Source organism: Psammomys obesus, unplaced genomic scaffold (genome assembly GCF_907164565.1).
Source record: "Psammomys obesus unplaced genomic scaffold, mPsaObe1.curated_primary_1811, whole genome shotgun sequence".
NCBI lineage: Eukaryota > Metazoa > Chordata > Mammalia > Rodentia > Muridae > Psammomys > Psammomys obesus.
Window position 1 is genome coordinate 1,819,163 of NW_026593286.1, and position 18,210 is coordinate 1,837,372.

The 18,210-nt window shown below is 48.1% G+C and overlaps 1 protein-coding gene across 4 annotated transcripts in view; it reads left to right on the top strand.

The window, feature by feature from the left end:
• The window catches only part of Hdac4 (histone deacetylase 4), a 262,337-nt gene that overhangs the window by 185,533 nt on the left and 58,594 nt on the right, over positions 1–18,210 (top strand). For all 4 annotated transcript variants that reach the window (XM_055616475.1, XM_055616477.1, XM_055616476.1 and 1 more), the window contains exons 7-10: positions 5,212–5,333; positions 9,734–9,865; positions 13,921–14,033; positions 18,086–18,202. In XM_055616475.1, the coding sequence (XP_055472450.1) occupies positions 5,212–5,333; positions 9,734–9,865; positions 13,921–14,033; positions 18,086–18,202 (484 nt within the window). The remainder of the gene's footprint in view (positions 1–5,211; positions 5,334–9,733; positions 9,866–13,920; positions 14,034–18,085; positions 18,203–18,210) is intronic.

Here is an 18,210-nt window from a genome sequence, read left to right on the forward strand (position 1 = left end):
TGTACTGTCATTTTAAATATATATACTGCCTTGTGTGGAATTAGAGTTCCCTTTGGACCTGACAGCATCTTTATGATCCAGTTACTGAGTCTTTGGGAGAGATGGAGAGAACTAGGAAGAGATATCAGCCTGGGCCAGAGCATGCATAGTGTGTAGACCAAAGGAGGACCTTATCTGTGCTGAGAGATGCACACAGCTAATTTGTCCAGGGTAAAAATAAATAAATAAATAAATGAAATAAGGCTTGGGTGGATGCCCTGCCAGCATGCGCTGTTTGTAGTGTAGTATAGAGCCCACTGAGGAGACTTGGCCAGTTCTCACACAGAACACATGGCTAACTTGAAATAATTTTATGTAGCACTTAAGGGTCATTTCATTGATGGAAAGAAACAATAGGATAGTTTTCCTAAGTCAAAATGAAGTCATTAATTTCATTAGGGAAAAAAAATAGCTTTTTAGAGTCAAAATAGATAGCTGTTTCTACTAAAACCCCACTGATCCCACTGAGGTGGCCGGTTTATTTCTGTGGAAGACCTAAGTTACCCAGACACAACCTGGGGAGGAGTGTTAGCATAGTGAAGCTCTTCACCACACCTTAAGTGCTCTGTGGCTGCACACACTGCCAGTCTACTCAAGCTGGCTATCGATCTTCATGTAGCTCAGAGGAAGCTGAGACGGCCAGGCCGTGAGGAGTAATGAAAAGTGATCATGAGCAGGAGAGCCCCAGAGAAAGGCAGTGGGAGGAGCCAGAGAGAAGCTCTGCCTGTGGTGTGGTCTGCAGCCTCTGCTAAAGAGGCCAGCCTGGGCTTCTGCCATGTCCTCCATTTACATGTGGGAGTGAGGATGGTCAGGGAAAGCAACCAAGGATAGTAGTTGGGATAATGATTTGGAGGTAGACACCGAATGCAAGTTGGAAAGGGCAGCGGGGCCAGACAAGGCCTAGAATAGATAGAGAGGTCTGGGGAGGCAGAGCTGCTTAGGACAGGTTGGTACCATTTTGTTAAAAGATTGTCATCACAGTAGGGGAGGGTGGAATGTGGGAGGTGGGGAGGACAACTCCTTCAGAAGAGAAGATGAGGCGGTCCAACTTTGGGCCTAGGTATTTTGGGGCAGGTGCTATTGCAAGAAAATACAGGGCTCAAAGAGGCACCTTTTCAGGGTGTGGGACTTGTGAGATGTGTTACAGCCCCAGGAGGGCAATCACAGTTGTGTAGATAGATGGGTTAGCTGAAGTAGCAGGGATGGGAGAAAGGCTGACAGGAACACGGGGGCTAGGAGCAAACAGGTAGCCTCCTATGGGGTAAGGAGTTATGGAGAAGGGAATCAGGTACATACTGAGAGATTGAAGGAGTAGCATAAAGAGAGGAGGCATAGCCAGGGAGGGGAGAATGAGAGGCCTTTTCCTAGAACTTCATTCTGAGCAGGATGTTCCAGGGAGGTCCCTGACCTGCAGAGATCCTGCTTCCCTGAAGCAGTTTGTGAACAAGATGGCTAGAAAGGGCAGGACTTGATATTAGGCACAGCATCCAGGAAGACAGCTTGTTTAGATTGAGTTTGATGAGCATGTAAAGCTCCTGACCATTCATCATGGAGGGAATGCTCAGGAGCAGAGGCTGACTCATTACAGGACATGGTGGCAGGGCATAGTCTTCAAGGGAAAGAGTCAAGCCCTACCTGGCTTCACACATGCTGTGATGATTGCCAGTGGCAGCCCAAAGCCAGTGAGATCTGAGTATGATGGCTAAGCCAACAAAACTTCTAGAAGAAAAAAATGATGGAGAGGTTTCTTTCCAGCAATAACATTCCCCTTTAGAGATGAATAAAACTATCTCAGATTAACTACACATTTTATGTAAGAACCGATTAAGTGTCTTTATCAGTGTCATGAGCTGTGAGCCCATTATTTGAAATGATTAGACCCCATCAACATTTAAAACAGCTCTTTGAAAGGCACCTTTAAGAAAAAGGCAAGCAGCAATGTGGTGGTGGTACACACCTTTAATCCCAGCACTGGGACGGCAGAGGCAGGTGGATGAGCATGAGTTTAAGGCCAGCCTGGTCTACAGAGTGAGTTCCAGGACACAGAGTGAGTTCCAGGACAGCCAGGGCAATACAAAGAAACCCTCTCTCAAACAGACAAACAAAAAGACAAGCAATAGAGTAGAAGGAAATTCTCCAGTGTTCATTTATAGAGTGCTTGAGAAACTGCTACAACCTAACAAACGCATGCCAAGGATGTGAACAGCTATGCCACAAAATAAGCTGTGTGGCTTCCCATCCCAGTGAGATGCCACTTCTCACCTACAGGACTGGCTAAATGTTAATAGGCCAAGGTGGCAAGGTGTACCCTTCCTGCACAGATTGGAAGTGGTTTAGCAAGTCTTACAGTGCTACGATGACCTAGCAGTGCACTTTCTGGTGTTTGCTCAGGGATGCAAGTATACACCCAGATTTAGCCTGTGTGGCCCTAGCAGCTGAAACAGAAACGGCCCATAAGCTCACGGCAGGTCAGTGGCCTGAGAGGTTGGCTCACCATGCACGGCAGTTGTACAGCAGTGTAGAGACCTCACAGTGTCCTTAGGCAGAGCAGACACATAGCCACCCTCATCATGTAAAACTGGACTCCGCACAGTGAAGCTGGAGAATCATCAGCTAAAGGACAGAGGGGGCAGTTGGGACTATTTGAGAGCTGATTGGTGATGATAATCCATGTAGGGAAGAGAGTGTCCAACTTCTAGCCTTAAAACTTTATCTGAGCCTGCACTGTGCAATGTGGCTGTCCATGCTTTAGCTGCTAGGCCTGTGAAACTGAGGCTTGCAGAAAATCCAGACCACACGACTCCCGTGAATAAGCGTCATGTTGATTATATGTTGAAACAGTATTTTTATCTCAGGTTAAGTAGATTACCTAAGTTAATTTCACCCATTTCTTTTACGCATTTTTATGTTGCTACTAGATAATGTGTAGCTCACACATTTTTGTTAGACTGTGATGTTACACTTGATTAATGAGTTTATTTATTTTAAATCACTAGTATAAATCTGATGTAATGGGAAAGCTAGTTGTTGATAGAATTTAAATGATTTTTGTGTGTTTTATTCTACATTCAAGGTGGTATTTAGAAAGAAAACAGCAGTAATTTTTTTTTTTTCTATCTTGAGTAAGACAAGAACTGCCTTCATTTTTATTCTATTATTTACTTATTGTTTTGGTGGTGCTGCTGATGCTGCTGGGAATTGAACCCCAGGCTTCACACTTGCTAGGCAGGTACTTTTCCACTGAGGTACCGCTAGACCCCAAGACTTCCTCTAAAGAAGGCCTGGTCAATGAACCAGCATCTTCCTGGCCTGGCTTTATCTACATCCTAGGCTAGAAATCAAAGGTCAGAAAGCTGGTAGCTGTTATTGGTTAGGAAGCATTAGAATCTGCTCTGTGGTCCTTACCTTTAGGAGGGGGTGGGTATGTGAGTCTGTATAGAAGAGGGTTAAATAGGAAGATACAAACCTACATGGTGGCTGTGTACACGGTGTCAGTGATGAGGTGTAGGAGTTAGCTAGGGATGGCATTTAATCTTGATTTCACATCTGGGTCCCTCTTCATTGAGTTTATTCCAGGGTGAAAAGAGCTGGCCTGGCATCTGGAGGCCACACCACGGCTAGCTGTTGGCATAGTGTCCCAATTGGCTGCCTCTTCCTTGATACAGAGGGAGCAGGACCAAGGACCAGGAGTAGGGGGCTGCTCCATACAAATGAGCTGGTTATGAGGAATGAAGGTCCCTTCTTTAATCTCTAGACTCCTACAGAGCCCTCACTGACTGTCCAGTACAGCTACCAGCTCCAGTTCCAAGAGTGTTTCTAGAACACAAGGAGGCAGGCAGCTCTGAGAGCTGTGGGCCTGGCTCGAGTCAGGTGGTCCATAGTAGCCTTTGTTGCAGCTCACTTAAGGCTTGGCAGAAAAGTGGGTTTCAGTATTGACCAAATCTTGAGAGATGAGATCAGGAGGAGGAATCTACTGGATCTAGAGTAACCAGCTTTTCCTATTTGTTCTCTAATAGGAAGAAACCATGTCCCAAAACATAACAATTATAGTTGTGTTTATTACATTTCTTTGTTTTCCCATAGCTGACTATCTTTTTAACCCACACATGAGCATGCACACATGTGCACGGGCACACGAGAGCACGCACACGTGTGCACGCATGCACATGCATTCATGCTGTGTTTGTAGGAAAGAGAAAAGGGATGCCAAGGGCCCCATTGGAACATACCATGTAAGAAGTCTTCAGGGCAGCCCTCTTAAGTTTTGTGCGTGAGAGTCCCTTCAGTCCATTCTGGGCCTGATATGTTTTCAGATGTTTAAATATACACCTATGCTCATCTGAGAACTAGTGCTCTAGGCTCACATAACTCTGGATGTGTGGATGGAGTACTGTGTATTCAAATAAATCATTTAGCAGATACTAAACAAAGTAGATAAATGTGTTTCAAGTCATTAAGCAGATCTTCTGTATTCAAAACCACAAATGTCTCACACTGTCAGAATTCAGAGGAAGGCTTGGCTGCTGGTGCATCTAGAAAGGTTGCTAAACGTCGGCTAGGGTGACCTCAAGGTCCTAGATTTCCCTATAGCCCTACTCCTGTCTTCTCCTCCTCGATCCTCTGAGCATCCATCCACCTGGCACCCTTCCCATTTGGCCATTTTTAGGACTTTGAGTTGTGCTTGGCCATTGGAAGTTCACTTCTTCTAGTAACTCCCAGGGTTCAGCTGCTGCTGAACCGTCCCATAAAGGAGGTGGCTGGGATTTGATGTATTGGGCATGAGTGGTGGACACGTTCTGCAAAAGAAGAATCCTCAAGGGGCCTGTGCTTGAGGAGACAGACAGACAGCAGCTGCTAGGCATCCATGCAGACCCTGCCCCCCTGCCTGCAGCCGTTCCTGTAGTTCCTCATGCCTGGGCCCACTGAGCTTCTACCGTTGCACTTGAAGACAAGCCCTCTAAGGACAGAGGGCATGTCTGGGCGGAGAAGGGGCCATAGGGCACACAGACAGGGGCTAGGGGCACTGTTGCTTGCTTGCTGGCCTGTTTGTTTTGATCTACTCTCCCTTCACCCCTGAAGAAGAGGAGCTGACAAAAGGTCAGGTTTCAAAATCTGGTATCCTGAGACTTGGGGTGCCTGTGCACACTGAGACCTATCTTTGCCTTTTTCCAGGAAGACACAGCACAGCTCCCTTGACCAGAGCTCTCCGCCCCAGAGTGGGGTGTCAGCCTCCTACAACCACCCAGTCTTGGGAATGTACGACGCCAAAGATGACTTCCCTCTTAGGAAAACAGGTTAGTGTGCAGTCTGCTCCCTGAGTGCCTCCATGCGGACAGGAGCCCCAGTGAGCCCCATTGTGCCACAGGCGGTGCTTTGATATCTTGTTTAAGATCGTTTAGGACACTGGCTTTTGCATTCAGATACCCTTTTAAAGGTGACCCCAAGCTTCCCTGTGCGATTTATCCCAATGGGGTGGGTCTCATACATGTACTCCTGCATTGTAGAACTTGGCCTCATCCCCAGAGCACCTTGGTTTATCCACATTTGGAGTGTGCTCTGCTCTACAGTTCAGAGCAGTAGGGTAGCTCCAGGACTAAGACAGCTTCTGTGGATGTACTGGCCAAGGTCAGTGAGTATGTGAGAACTCCACACGGCCTTTGGGTAGCACCCAGACAGGGATGGTCAGGGAAACAAGAGTGAAGGCAAGCCCCATAATAAAGATGTACTGGGTCATCCCTGCTGGCCTACAGCTTTGAACATCAGCTCTCTTATGTACAGAAGGTGTAAAGGGAATTAGACTGTTATCAAAGCAAGAGGAATAAGCTACAACACAAGACACCACGGCACTCTTGACCTTTTTGGGTGATGGCTGTAGATGATGGGGACTTTAGAGAAGGGCTGAAATGGCTGTGGACAGTGCATTGGCGTGGTAAGAAGTGGGCCTTCTGGAGGATGCTCCAGAAGATGTAGACCCACATAGCCTCGGCCTATATGAGGGAGGTATAGCCTGAGCCCGCAGAGCAGTGCAGGGAGTTTCTTCTGGGCTTCCTTCAGAAATGAGGTCAGAGGGGCACATCTGCTTTTCTTTTTTTTTTAAGCGAGGCTTTCCTAGAGCCATGTGCAGTGGCTTCTTCACAAGGCATCATAGAGATGAACAGGCTCACCTTTTACCTCCTCCTAAACTAGGAAGGTTCAGAGGACACTGGGCTGTTGTGTGGGACATTTTAACTCAGCCTAAATAGGACTTGGCTAGAGCTGGAAGTGTGTGAGATGGAATGGCCATGTCAGTTTTGTTGTGTCTCTGGTGGGTAGGTTTCTCTGTAGAAGGATGAAGACATGGCCTAGATAGAGAGTAGCTACCTACCTCTCACAAAGGGTCACACCCTCCTGAAAACACCTATGAGACACCCTCCTCCAGAGGTCAACAGGAAGAGACAGTGCATACCACTGTCCTGACTAGCCCAGAGCACTAAAGCAGCAGGACTGTATGCTGTTAGCCCTCCCCTCAGATAGTGGGGCTCCGGTTCAGTCTCCTCCCATTCCCAGGCTGAGGCCTTCCAGTAATGGGCAGTGGGCTCTCAGAGATTATCACAATGGGAGACAAAACACTTACACCACTAGCCACTCTGATCACCACAGCTGTGTGGCCCTTGGTGGTTGTCCCCAGAGCCCTGAAGCTTGCTTCTCCACGGCTCTCAGTCCACTCCTCTTGGTCCTAGTTGCTGGGCTGCATTTCTCTGGGGACTGTTGGAAGGCACACCTTCCAACAGCAACCTTCCCTGTTGATGGATAGCCTTGTGATTCAGCCCACCTACAGACCCCTCCCTGAGAATGGAGGAACGATGCTTCTCACACACTGGAGAAGCTCCAGAAAACCTTAATTAAGGTTTGGTTACGTTCCAAATTTTTAAGAGGTACCACCAGCTCATGAATAATATTAATAATAAGGATTCCAGAGAAAGCATTTAATTTCCTACAGTATTCAGGGAGGAAGCCTGAAGTACACTGGACACGGCTTCTTCCAGGCCATGATGTTGCCAATGCTAAGCACACTTCTGTGTGTTTCTGATGAAGTGGTGCTGTGACAGACGCAGTCAGTGAGTGAGGTTTCCTGCATGAAGTGCCATGATCAGGGTTACAGTGACAGTCTTAAGTGACTTTAATCTCAATAGTTCCTGGCTCTGGCTCTACACTGATTTATGTTAACCTTGCATACAGTTTTCCCACCTGAGCCCTCATAGGGTTTACATTCAACATGAACTGAACCCTTAGCAGTCCTGTGCTGGTTAACAAATCAGCATGCGTATTTGTCTAGGCCTTGGTTGGCTCCTGGGCCAGCACCTCACACCTGTGCTGTGCCTGTCTTCCTTCTCTCAGGAAAATAACATGCAGCTTGCCTGAGCTTTCTCATGCCTGAAGCTCAGCCACCTTAGACCATCCCCTGCTACTTGACACATTAGTGGCTGAAGAGGGACCCTCTCACTCCCCAGCTGCTTTGAAAAGCACTCAAGTGGGTCAAGGAAGACCTAGAGGAAGGCTTTGCTCCCAGGTGTTAGGTGGTCTGGACTCCTCGCACCCTGTGACATGTCCTCCCGAGGCTTCCCCTCGACCCCACTTAGCAGAGGGCCACACAGTTCAGTAGCCCAGGCCTACAGGCATCTGTGTGCACCTGCTGAGTGTCAGACTCACACCCCAGGCCCCACTGCCTCACCTTCACCTGCTTCCAGGACATAGTTTTCCAAATAAAGACGGTATTATGAGGCTTCTCACCTAGCCCAGCTCTAACTTCCTATCGGAGGCCTTGTTCCTTTCTGTTCTTCACAGACAGCAGTAGTTTCTCTGTTACAGGGTCCTTCTTCTCCTACCAGAATTCTGCCTGTGGTCCCAGATGAAATGGGGCCTAGTCCCTTCCTCCTGCTTCTGGGTGCCCTGAAGAATTACCCTCAGGGCTCAGTGATTAAGAGAGAGCACTGGCTGATCTTCCGGGTTTAATTCCCAGCACCCACATGGCAGCTCACAACCATCACCCCCCAGTCCTGGGGGCTCTGATGCCCTCGTCTGACCGTAGAAGGCACAGTATGCGTGTGGTGCACCAGCACATACGCAGGCAGAACACCTCTACATATAAAATAAAATACGGAAAAACAGATTTTCACGCTATCCTCACAGTCTCTCAGGCCTTTTAAAAGACACTAGCACTGCTTTTCAGCATACTCAAAAAAGCAAGGTATGCTAAGGAGTTGATTGGATCACTGATGCATACCCTCATTGACAGGATCCTTCCTATAGTTTGTACTTGTCCTAGTCCATTTTCTGTTGCAATCAGAAAATCCTGAAGATCAAAAAATGTACAGTGAATAAATATTTTGCTTGTCTCTTGGTTCTGGACAAGAAATTTAAGAATCCACTGTTCACTCAGCCCTAGGCAGGGCCATCCTGAAGTGTGGAAACCAGCTGTACTGAGGGAACAAGCCTTTGTCAGTTTGAGTTTCTTTCTTGTCTTGTGAACCCACCAGACCTAACCTGCCATTACTTCTTGGGGAATCTGTTCAGGAGACTTGCTTAGTCCTCCCCTGCCCAAGAATCTTAAAGTTCTCTTTGCCTCTGCCTTTTTCCTCAAGAAGGTTCATAGTTGCCCACATGCCTCTGGCCAGAGCAGAAGCTTCCCCTGGCTGCCTTCTCAGAACCCTGGCCTCTGAGACCTGATTCGGGGGGGGGGGGGGGGTAACGCCACATGGAGGAGTAGGGAACTTCCCTCCCCAGATTCAGAGGCTAAGGTAACATCTCACTACCTCACAAATCAACATGTTGCCCAAGCTTGATAGGACAAGGGGCTCTGGCGTGTTTGTTGGCTTTCTTGGCACTCCCAGGTCATCCTGTCCTCTGGAAGCTGATGGCTGCAGAGTCCCATGGCCTTTCCCATCAGGGTTTCCCACTAGAGTACTGAAGCTCATGGCTCGCGCCACCCCAGGAGCAGGGACAAAATAGGTCTGCGCTTCTCTGTAGAGGATGGAGTTCCATCGTGGCCTCACAGTTACAGATTCTTGCATGACTCTGTCTGCTCACGAGAGCTGCTTACAAAAGCCAGGCCAGGTCTCAACCTCAACTGTGCTGAGTGTCAGCAAAAGAAGTCAGGGTCTGAGCTGTACCTCAGTAAGAAAAGCAGCCTGGCCAGTCCTACACCACATGCTTTGGAGCTCCAGTTGCCCTTCACAGAGGCTGCAGGGATCTGAAGCTAGTGTTTGCTTCTGGATTGTGAGATGCAGTTATCTTCAGGTGAACAAGAAGGCTGGTCATTTGGAAGCTGTGATGATGTCACAGATGACCATCCTGAAAGGTGCCTTTGTCAGTTCTCCTCAGGTTTCAGAGCAGCACCACTCTAAAGTTACGAGTAGCCTGTTTAGGAGACCATTATTTAAGAGACATCCTCATTGAGTGATTGGCACACTTGAATGGTTTCTCGCTCTGCCCAATAAACCAGTGACACTGTGGCAATGGCATCAGGGTGGGGTGGAAGCACACATATATGTGGCCCCCAGCCTGCTGCATCCACCCCGTTAGGCACAGAAGAGCCCTGCCTTCCACTCTACACTTCAGTAGGTATTTACCAGCTGTGCACATCTTAAAGCACCAGTGTGATGTCCTTGACCCCAGCTGTGTCTGCCCGGCTATAACGACATCTCCTTTCATACAGCTTCTGAACCTAACCTGAAATTACGGTCAAGGCTTAAGCAGAAAGTAGCTGAGAGACGGAGCAGCCCCCTGTTGCGCAGGAAAGATGGCCCTGTGGCCACTGCTCTAAAAAAGCGACCCCTGGATGTCACAGGTATGTCAGGGAGCAGGTAAGCCCCCACCCCACCCTAACACACACACACACCCCCTGCACTCTGACACCTCTAATAAATGTGTCTCAACCCAACACAGTTCCCTAATGTAGTACTGTTCAGTATCACTGCACGTGTCAGGCCCAGCTGCCTAGAGGTATGGGACTTGAGTGGCTGGACAGGTCCTGCTCCCTGCCTCAGTTCCCCCAGGGGCTGCCACTGGGCCCCAGGGAGAGAGCATCTTGCCTGCAATTTCAGGGTTATATACGGAGATTTTTCTGAAGGCTGGCTTAAAACTGCCCTCCTTTCAGTAGTAATGGGGTGTGTCTGCCTGCTTCTACTGACCACAGGCATCTTGGGGCCGTGACACTTCTAGTGTTCCCCACCAGTATGCTTAGCTGATCAGAGGAACGGCAAGGAGCTCAGCTAGTTCCTTCAGTGAACATGCTGATGCTGGCCCCGCCTGCTGGCGGACAGGCAGCAGCATGCCACCCTTTCCACCCCAGGAAGTGCCTCCCAGCACTTCCTTCCTGGGTGAGGTCCTCACCTCAGCCAGGGCTCAACCTACCACCCCAAAATCCTAGCATCTGGGGAAGAGGAAGCTCTTCAGAGCTGACCTGGAGGGAGTTCCCAGGTCTCATCTCCCTGCCCTCAGGACAGAGGGCTGTGTATGGCCTCCTAGACACGGGGCCAGTAAGAGTCCTCACTCCAGGACTGGCTTGTAGATCTTGGAACTGTGCAAAGAAGATCCTGCTACTTACGTACCCAGAAATTCCTGCCTGTTGCAGTCTTTCAGTGCAGTTGTCTGACCCCTGCTGTTTTACTAGAGATGTCTTACCTAGAGACACAAAGAAGCATTAAGACCCTCAGAACTCATGTTTATTACAAATGTCATGTAGCTGTCTGTCCCCTGCTTGTACTCTAGAAATATCTTGTCTAAGAGGCCAGGAAGCATTACAACCCGCACTCACCTGTCGTCCCTGGGGGATTTGGCTGGGAGTGTTCGGGACACGTGAGTAGAAACTGCTCATGGTGGTGTGGAGCCTGGCTGCCTGTGGCAGCACCTGCTGTGAGCTGTGGCCTAGGCTCTGTGCGCTCACTGACAAGATCATTTGTGAGGCAGGGTCTCTATCAGGCTGCTCTGAGTACTGCACGCCCCAGTGACTACTGCTGCCCAATGAGAGTTGTGACCAAGCAGTGTCTCTCTCTCCTTTCTAAGTAACGCATGAGCCGAGGGAGGTGGCCTGGGAGGCCAGAATGACAGTACAGGTCAGTGGTTAACTCTGTTAGATGGGAGTCTGCACTCAAGCCTAGCTTAGGCTTGAAGTGCATTAGAAGAAGCACTTCCTGCTCTGTAAAGTTGTGGAGAAGGTGGCCTCTAAGATACAGCTTGATGGATAAGTAAAATTGGGAAACAGGCTGTGCTGCCCAGGCCATATAGCCACCTGGCGGTTGTAACAGGAAGGTGTTCCACGTACCGGTGTTTTCAGGCAACAGACAGAAAGGGACTCTGGCTAGAGCTGCTTCAGGTTGAGAGCAGGAGAGGCCTGCACCCTGCATGGAGGTTTATAAGATGGACCAGGGGGCGTGGCAGGTTAACAGGCCTCTCTTCCCAACTAGAAAGAAGTTCATGCCGGTTGAAGAGCACGAAGAAGCCCTGTGTTGCTCAAGTCAGGGTTCACACTTGGCCCACTTCTTCACATGCTCGTGTGGGGGTGTGGGGGTGTGGGGGTGTGGGTGTGTCTTCACCCCACAGTTGAGGATGGGCCTCTTACTGTACAGCAGTACACCCTCGTCATGTAGTAACTGTTGAAGGTACTTTCTGACACCCTGTTTTGCTGATGTAACTAACAGAAGGCCGTACATTATGTGCAGTTCCATAGGCCAGATTCCTGGAGACAAAATGCATAAAACACTGAAACATCCGTTTGTTAAAATGAAAATCATAAATCATTCCCACATGTCATTCCTTACAATGCAGCATGTAGGTGAGAATGTTGATCAGTATACCCCCAGGAGTGTGTGTCCAAGGAGGAGTTGCTTGGTTCTGCCATGCAGCCAGAGATGGGCTAGAACAGCAGAGAGTCTAGTACAAGGTAGGGCATGGTGGCCGCCATAGGCAGTGTAACTCCCAAGAGCAGAGAGTGGAATCTGTGCAAAGCATATATATTCAGTGTTGTGCTTGTTTTTGAACTATTTTATTTGGGGTTCCTTAAAGCCTCTCTCTTCCAACCCTCCAACCCTAGATAGGAGAGAGAAGGTTAGTGGGGAGAGGGGCTGCCGACCCCTTACTTTTCCCACCCGTTTAGGGTCTGTGGAGTCTTTTGGGGCTGTACCAATCTTCGTCAACAGCAAAGGCAGCCAGTAGCCTCTGTGTCAGCACTGCAGCAGGAAGCATATCTCCAAACTGCCACACCGTCTGTCTCTGCTCTCTCTAAACTGCCACTTGCCACACGCCATACTTTCTCTCTCTTTGGGCTCTCTCATATTTATATCCCTCAGAGTCTGAGACCATCCCCCTCTTCATGCTGTATGAGGCAGACCATTATCAGCCAGCAAAGACCATGCCCCGAAGGAGCCAGTTATCAGCTGTGGACAAACTAAAGCCCAAACTAAAATCCCACACTTGGGATTAAAACAAAAACATATTTACATCACAGTTGAGAAGTAAAATGGAAACACCTCTTGAGTCCAAAAGGTTCTTGAGCTCCCAGCTGGCAAAATTCAGAGATATACAATCTCACCAGTGTAAGCTACTTGACATTTGGAGGAGAGGGAACAAAAAAAAGACAGACTGAGTCCTGTGCTCATGATGAGCACCTGTGGCAGGGCTCTCACCAGAAGCACTGGATACAGGGTTCCAGTGTGGCGGCCGCTGCTGGAGAGTGAAAAGTGGCCTCCAGTGACTGGCGGACCACCCCGTCCACAGGGGACCACGCCTTCGCTGCCTGTCAGGGTTAATGTGGCGATGTCTTCGCCTGAGTGTACTTAGTTCCAGGGCAGGTGGAGTCACTGGGTACACAGCTCTCCCCTCTGTGGGTGGGGTGAAAGGATGCTCTCATTAGACCTCCGAAAGGCCAAGCTCCTGACAGCTCTGGAGGGCTATGAACATGTTTGCTCCAGTCCTCTCCATGTGTCTCTCAGGGCTATACTTAGAGACAGTCTTCAGAATCAGCTCTGCAGCTAAGGAGCCCTGCTAAACGGGGCGAGTGAGTAGATGCTCTGTTAAGGAAGTGCATCCCTGAGCTCCTTCAGAGGCCCACTGGGTCCCGACTTAGGGCTAGACTCTGATCTCAGAATGCTGCTGCTGCTGCTGTTGCTGCTGATTCCTGGACTTTTTAGAAAAACAGGGTTTTTGTTGTTTGTTTTCTTTTTGTCTTTTGTCTTTGGCAAGTGTTAGCCAGATGATGCCATTGTCAAAACACCCTTGAACCAGGCCTCAAAAGCTCAGTACATGCCCCTGAGCATAGAAAGTAGCCATCCAGACTGTGTGGTTGGAGATAGCAGCAGCCAGCTCATGGGTGCAAAGAGCTTTGTAGGCCCGCTGATCAGGGGAAGCCACTGCCTGTGTTTCCTGGTTGCTGGGTAGTTCATAGTAAAGTAAGAGGATTGCAGGATTGCATGTAAACTGAGCAGTCACAGTAGGTTGCTTTAGTTTGAAGTTGTTTTTACAGAGACAATGAATTTGACCTTTCGCTGTTAAAAAAAAACAAACAAACAAACTGGGCCTTTGTGTTCACTGGTCTTTTGAATATTAATGTTTAAGGGCATTCCTTTCTGATGTTTCAAACAGTCTTGAAATTCAGAGGAGCTATGGAACAGGTAATACGCACACACTGAAAGGCTCAGTCATACATCCACAGAGCTCTAGTTTTGGAAGGCTCATGGAAGGTCAGCAGCAAAGCTGAGACCAAGGGAATCATGTTACCATCCCTGCTTTGAAATCCTGCCCTGTTCTGCCTGCCAGCAGGCTAGCAAGCAGAAACCAGGGAGGCAAGAGGGCCCTCTTCTGTCTTCTACCCAGTGCCCAAACCCAACTGCTGTCTCTCATCTACAGACTCTGCGTGCAGCAGCGCCCCTGGCTCCGGTCCCAGCTCTCCGAATAGCAGCTCTGGCAATGTCAGCACTGAAAATGGCATCACACCCACCGTTCCCAGCGCTCCAGCTGAGGTGGGTCAGTCACAGATTCATCTGGGCCAAGCACCCGGACCAATACCTGCCTGTGCCTAACTGTTCAGTGAAGGCCCAACACGTGGAGCACCACGGGGAGGGCCTTCCGGGTGTTACTCACCCGTCCTCCCGCCATGGTCTTCCTGAAACATGAGGGCCTCATAAGATGGGGACTTCCAGCCCATGTTTGTCTGCATCTTTGTCCAGGTGTGTCACAGAAACAGCTGTCATCATACAACCACATCCACATGATGTGCTAAGGCACATGGGGCAAGCAGCGGGCCTGTGAGAACGGTTGTGGGGTGAAGAAGACATATTTGAGATACACAAATTACAATAGCCAACAAAATTAAGTGTTAGGGAAATGAAAGTTACTGGTGGACACTAATGTGGGAGAAAGGAAAGGATCAGAAATGAAAAGATGGGTCCATGGTGGTTTTCCAGTACAGCAGGTCCCAGCACATTCCCTCCAAACTTCCACCACTCCACAGCATCGCTGACCCACAGGCCGGGCCCAGGATGCAGGAGCAGAGAAAGCTTCCCATAGGTGAGGAATCTGACCAGGCTGTGGGTGGAAACACAGACCTTAGTCTGTCAATGCTGCTGCTACTACAGGCCAGGATGGGGCAGACCACCCAGAAACAGCTTTTTGGGGGTTTAGCCCAGAACTGTTGTCTTCTGTGTGTGAGTATAGTGAGTGGGAAATTTCTTGGGAGTTCCTAGCTTACAGGAGTCTTTATTGGTAATATAGATACTGACTGACTTCTTCAGTATTTAAAAATGGGTCTTGTCCTTCCAAAGAGCTGATGGCCTCAGGTGAGATACACAGGAATGGTGCTTAGCATTTTCATTTCGGGTTTCTAGCTCCTTCCTGTCGAGATAATTAGAAATCAGGGTCATGGCGAAAATTGAGGTCCACTCTGCTGCACCTAGGTCTCTTACTGTATGCGCATATTCTCTCACTGTTTGCATTCTTTAACCTTCCCAGTAAGTATTTTCATAGGTTGTAGAAGTTTTAACAGCCCTTTTGCAAGACTGAGGAGGTTATGGCTGAGACCTACCTGTGATTAGCCTCAGAGCACAACCACAAAACTGCTTCCTGCCCTCGGATGTTAACTCCAGTTCCTCCGTGTTAGCCATGGGCCCAGATACATATGTGATGTGGGCAGTTAGAGAAATCAGAGTAGTGTAACAGCTCCTCATTTGGGTGGAGAGCCCCTGCTTCAATTTAAGTTATGTGTTGATCTTTACAAAGCCTAAATGTGTAAGTTGAGCTACCACAAATCAATAGAGCACACAGAGCATCTCCAAGACTAGTGAGGTTGCCAGTGTTTCTCCTCAGGCAGTCATTGTTACAGGCAGAGCTGGCATTTGAGTACTGGGTCACATGTGGACATTCCTTTTGAATTTCAGACACTAGAATTGGATGAGCTGTGGCTGAGGGCTGCTCATGTACTGACTATGCATTATGGGGTCCTTAAGGAACCACAGCTGTGTTCTAAAGGTCTCTCTCTGCAGGAGGAGAAGTGCTGACACACCTCTGTTACAAACTGCACATGCTCACACTCCTACGAGGTGTGCACAGGCTCTGGCCACTAGCCCTGGTTCACTCTCAGGAAGCTGAGAGGCCTGTTCTGTAGTGGACAGAGCTCTGAGGGGCTCTTCCTGTAAGCTCCTAATGTACTCTGGCCTGAAGACAGGAGACACCACAGATACATGTTTTGTGTGCGCAAGTGAACATAACTAGGGCACGTCTCTTTAGTTCCACAAGGAAATCCTCTAAGCGGCTGCTACCTGAGTGGTAAAAGATATATCTTTGTAAACATTAGAAACTACTTATTTTGTTCTCAACTAACCAAAACATATTTCCGGAAGTGATACTTGAAAGTACTTTTACTTTTGATACGTGCATAATACACACAAACACAAAAGAGACAAATTGGCTGGCTGGCTGACTGACTGACTGACACTTCTAAGTTCTTTTCTAAAAGAACTTTCCCAGAAGCCCTTTGGTCGTTGCTCATGTTGCATATGTATGAACTACCCTTGCTCTGGGCTAGGTGGCACAAGGTAAGCAACTGTCTTTCCTGCCTCCTGTCACAGCCCTGAGGCATTCAGTCTGGTGCACTGATCCCAGGTAGCTCCCCAAGGCATCATGAAAGCCAGGGTCTTTGACATAAACGGAAGAAAATTGGCCACCTGTACTTTTACAGGAAGGAAGAAATTATTTTCTGGCCAGAGGTACAGACAGATGACCATTGTTCATCAGTAATTTTAGCCTATGTAATTTTACTTTTGTTCAGGGAATGAGATTTTACTATGTTATAATGTTTCCCAGCCTTAATTACACAGTACACTAAAAGAACTAATAGAAAATGGGGTTGTGGATTCGTGGTAAACACCACATTATGCCTACATACAGCCTTCTCGAACCAGGAACTGGCATCCTATAGTCTCATTTGTTGGCATGGTGGAGATAAAACACCATTCTTCTGAGCAAGGCCTGTCCATCTACCTGCAAAAAAAGAGCTGATAGGACACATATTAGAGCACTCCAGACAATGGCCCCGTCCCACCCTGCACCCCAGGCAGAAATAGTATAAAACTAACCATAATGGCAATCCTAGCTGTGACATTCTGTGTTCATCCTAGCCCTAACCATGTCCAAAACCTTAACCCTAATACCACACTAAAGCTCTACACCTCACTCAAATACTGACTGACTAGCCATAGTCTTAACATAGTTCTAATTCTAACCTTAGCCCTACACCTAACCCTAGCCCTAGCTATAACTAGACCTAACATGTAGACACAAACCCTAGCTCTCACCCCAAACTTAATGCTAGCTCATACACTAGTCCTAAATGAAATCATAACCCTGTTTCCAGCCCAAACCCTAAAACTAACCTAAACCCTAGTTCATTTAACACTAACTTTATGCCAAGCTGTAACCTAACCTTCTCACAATCCTAACCCTGGCTCTGCCACCAAGCCCTAAGCCTTAACCTTGCTCTGTCCCTAACACCAAGACTAACCTAGTCCTAACCTTAACCTACTCTACCTCTTACTCTTAACGCTAACTTTAGAAATGACACCAGTAATGACGGATAATAACCACTAATAAACAATAGTAACAGCTGCCATGGCTATCAGGCCAGTTCCTGACCTCTTGTGTGCTGACGAGGCCCTGTGTTCTTTTAAGTTTGACTGGCGTGGCTGAAGCCACATATTGCCGCCTTCATGTGACTGCTTAAATGGTGCTGTGGCTGTCCTCATGTGCTGGGGCCTTTCCTTAGGAGTGTTTCTCACCACTGCACCCTCAGCCAGGAGCTTCCAGACAGATTGCCAAATCAGTCTGCAGAAAGTACAGCAGTTTATAATCCTGTGACCACGTGTTTCAGCTTTTCTGAGCCTTTAGAAAGTCTCTCAGTTGGATGAATTGGTAAATATGTTTTCGGTCACTGATAATGTTGAATGTTGTTTTTTTGTTTTGTTTTTGTTTTTCATTTTCCTTAATATGGGTTCTTTTGTTATTGTCTTTATTGAGTTCTGCTCTCATGTTAATTGGTCTTTGATTGACAAGTTCTTTATATTTTAGTTATTGTCTTTCCTGTATAGATCCTGCTGTCACTATTACCTACCTTTTATAAGAACAAGGTTTTTCCTGCTTACTAATAACTTTCTCCTTAATAACTTTCTGCTTTTGATGTCATTCTTGGAAAAACCCTAAATATAAAAAAATATTATGAAATACATTGTTCTAAACTTCCTACCTGTAGTTTTATGGTAACTAGACAAATTGAATAAAAACAAACAAGGTAGCAAGAGCTCATTAGGAGGGCAGAAACTCAGGAATAGGAGCCCTGATTCTCTACCTGTGACATGCTTGAAGGTCTTACACGCACCTGTGGGTCACAGAACGTGCAGCCCGTTTTTGCACCAGGTAACCACATGTCCACACCTTCTGCTAGAAGTGCCCCCTTGCAGTCCTGGATGTGCTGCTTGGAACATCTGTGGCAGACTCTGAGGGTCACAGTGTCTTCTGTCTGCAGACGAGCTTGGCACATAGACTTGTGACGAGAGAAGGCTCAGTCGCCCCACTCCCTCTCTACACATCACCGTCCTTACCCAACATCACCTTGGGACTTCCTGCCACTGGCCCTGCTGCTGTAAGTTG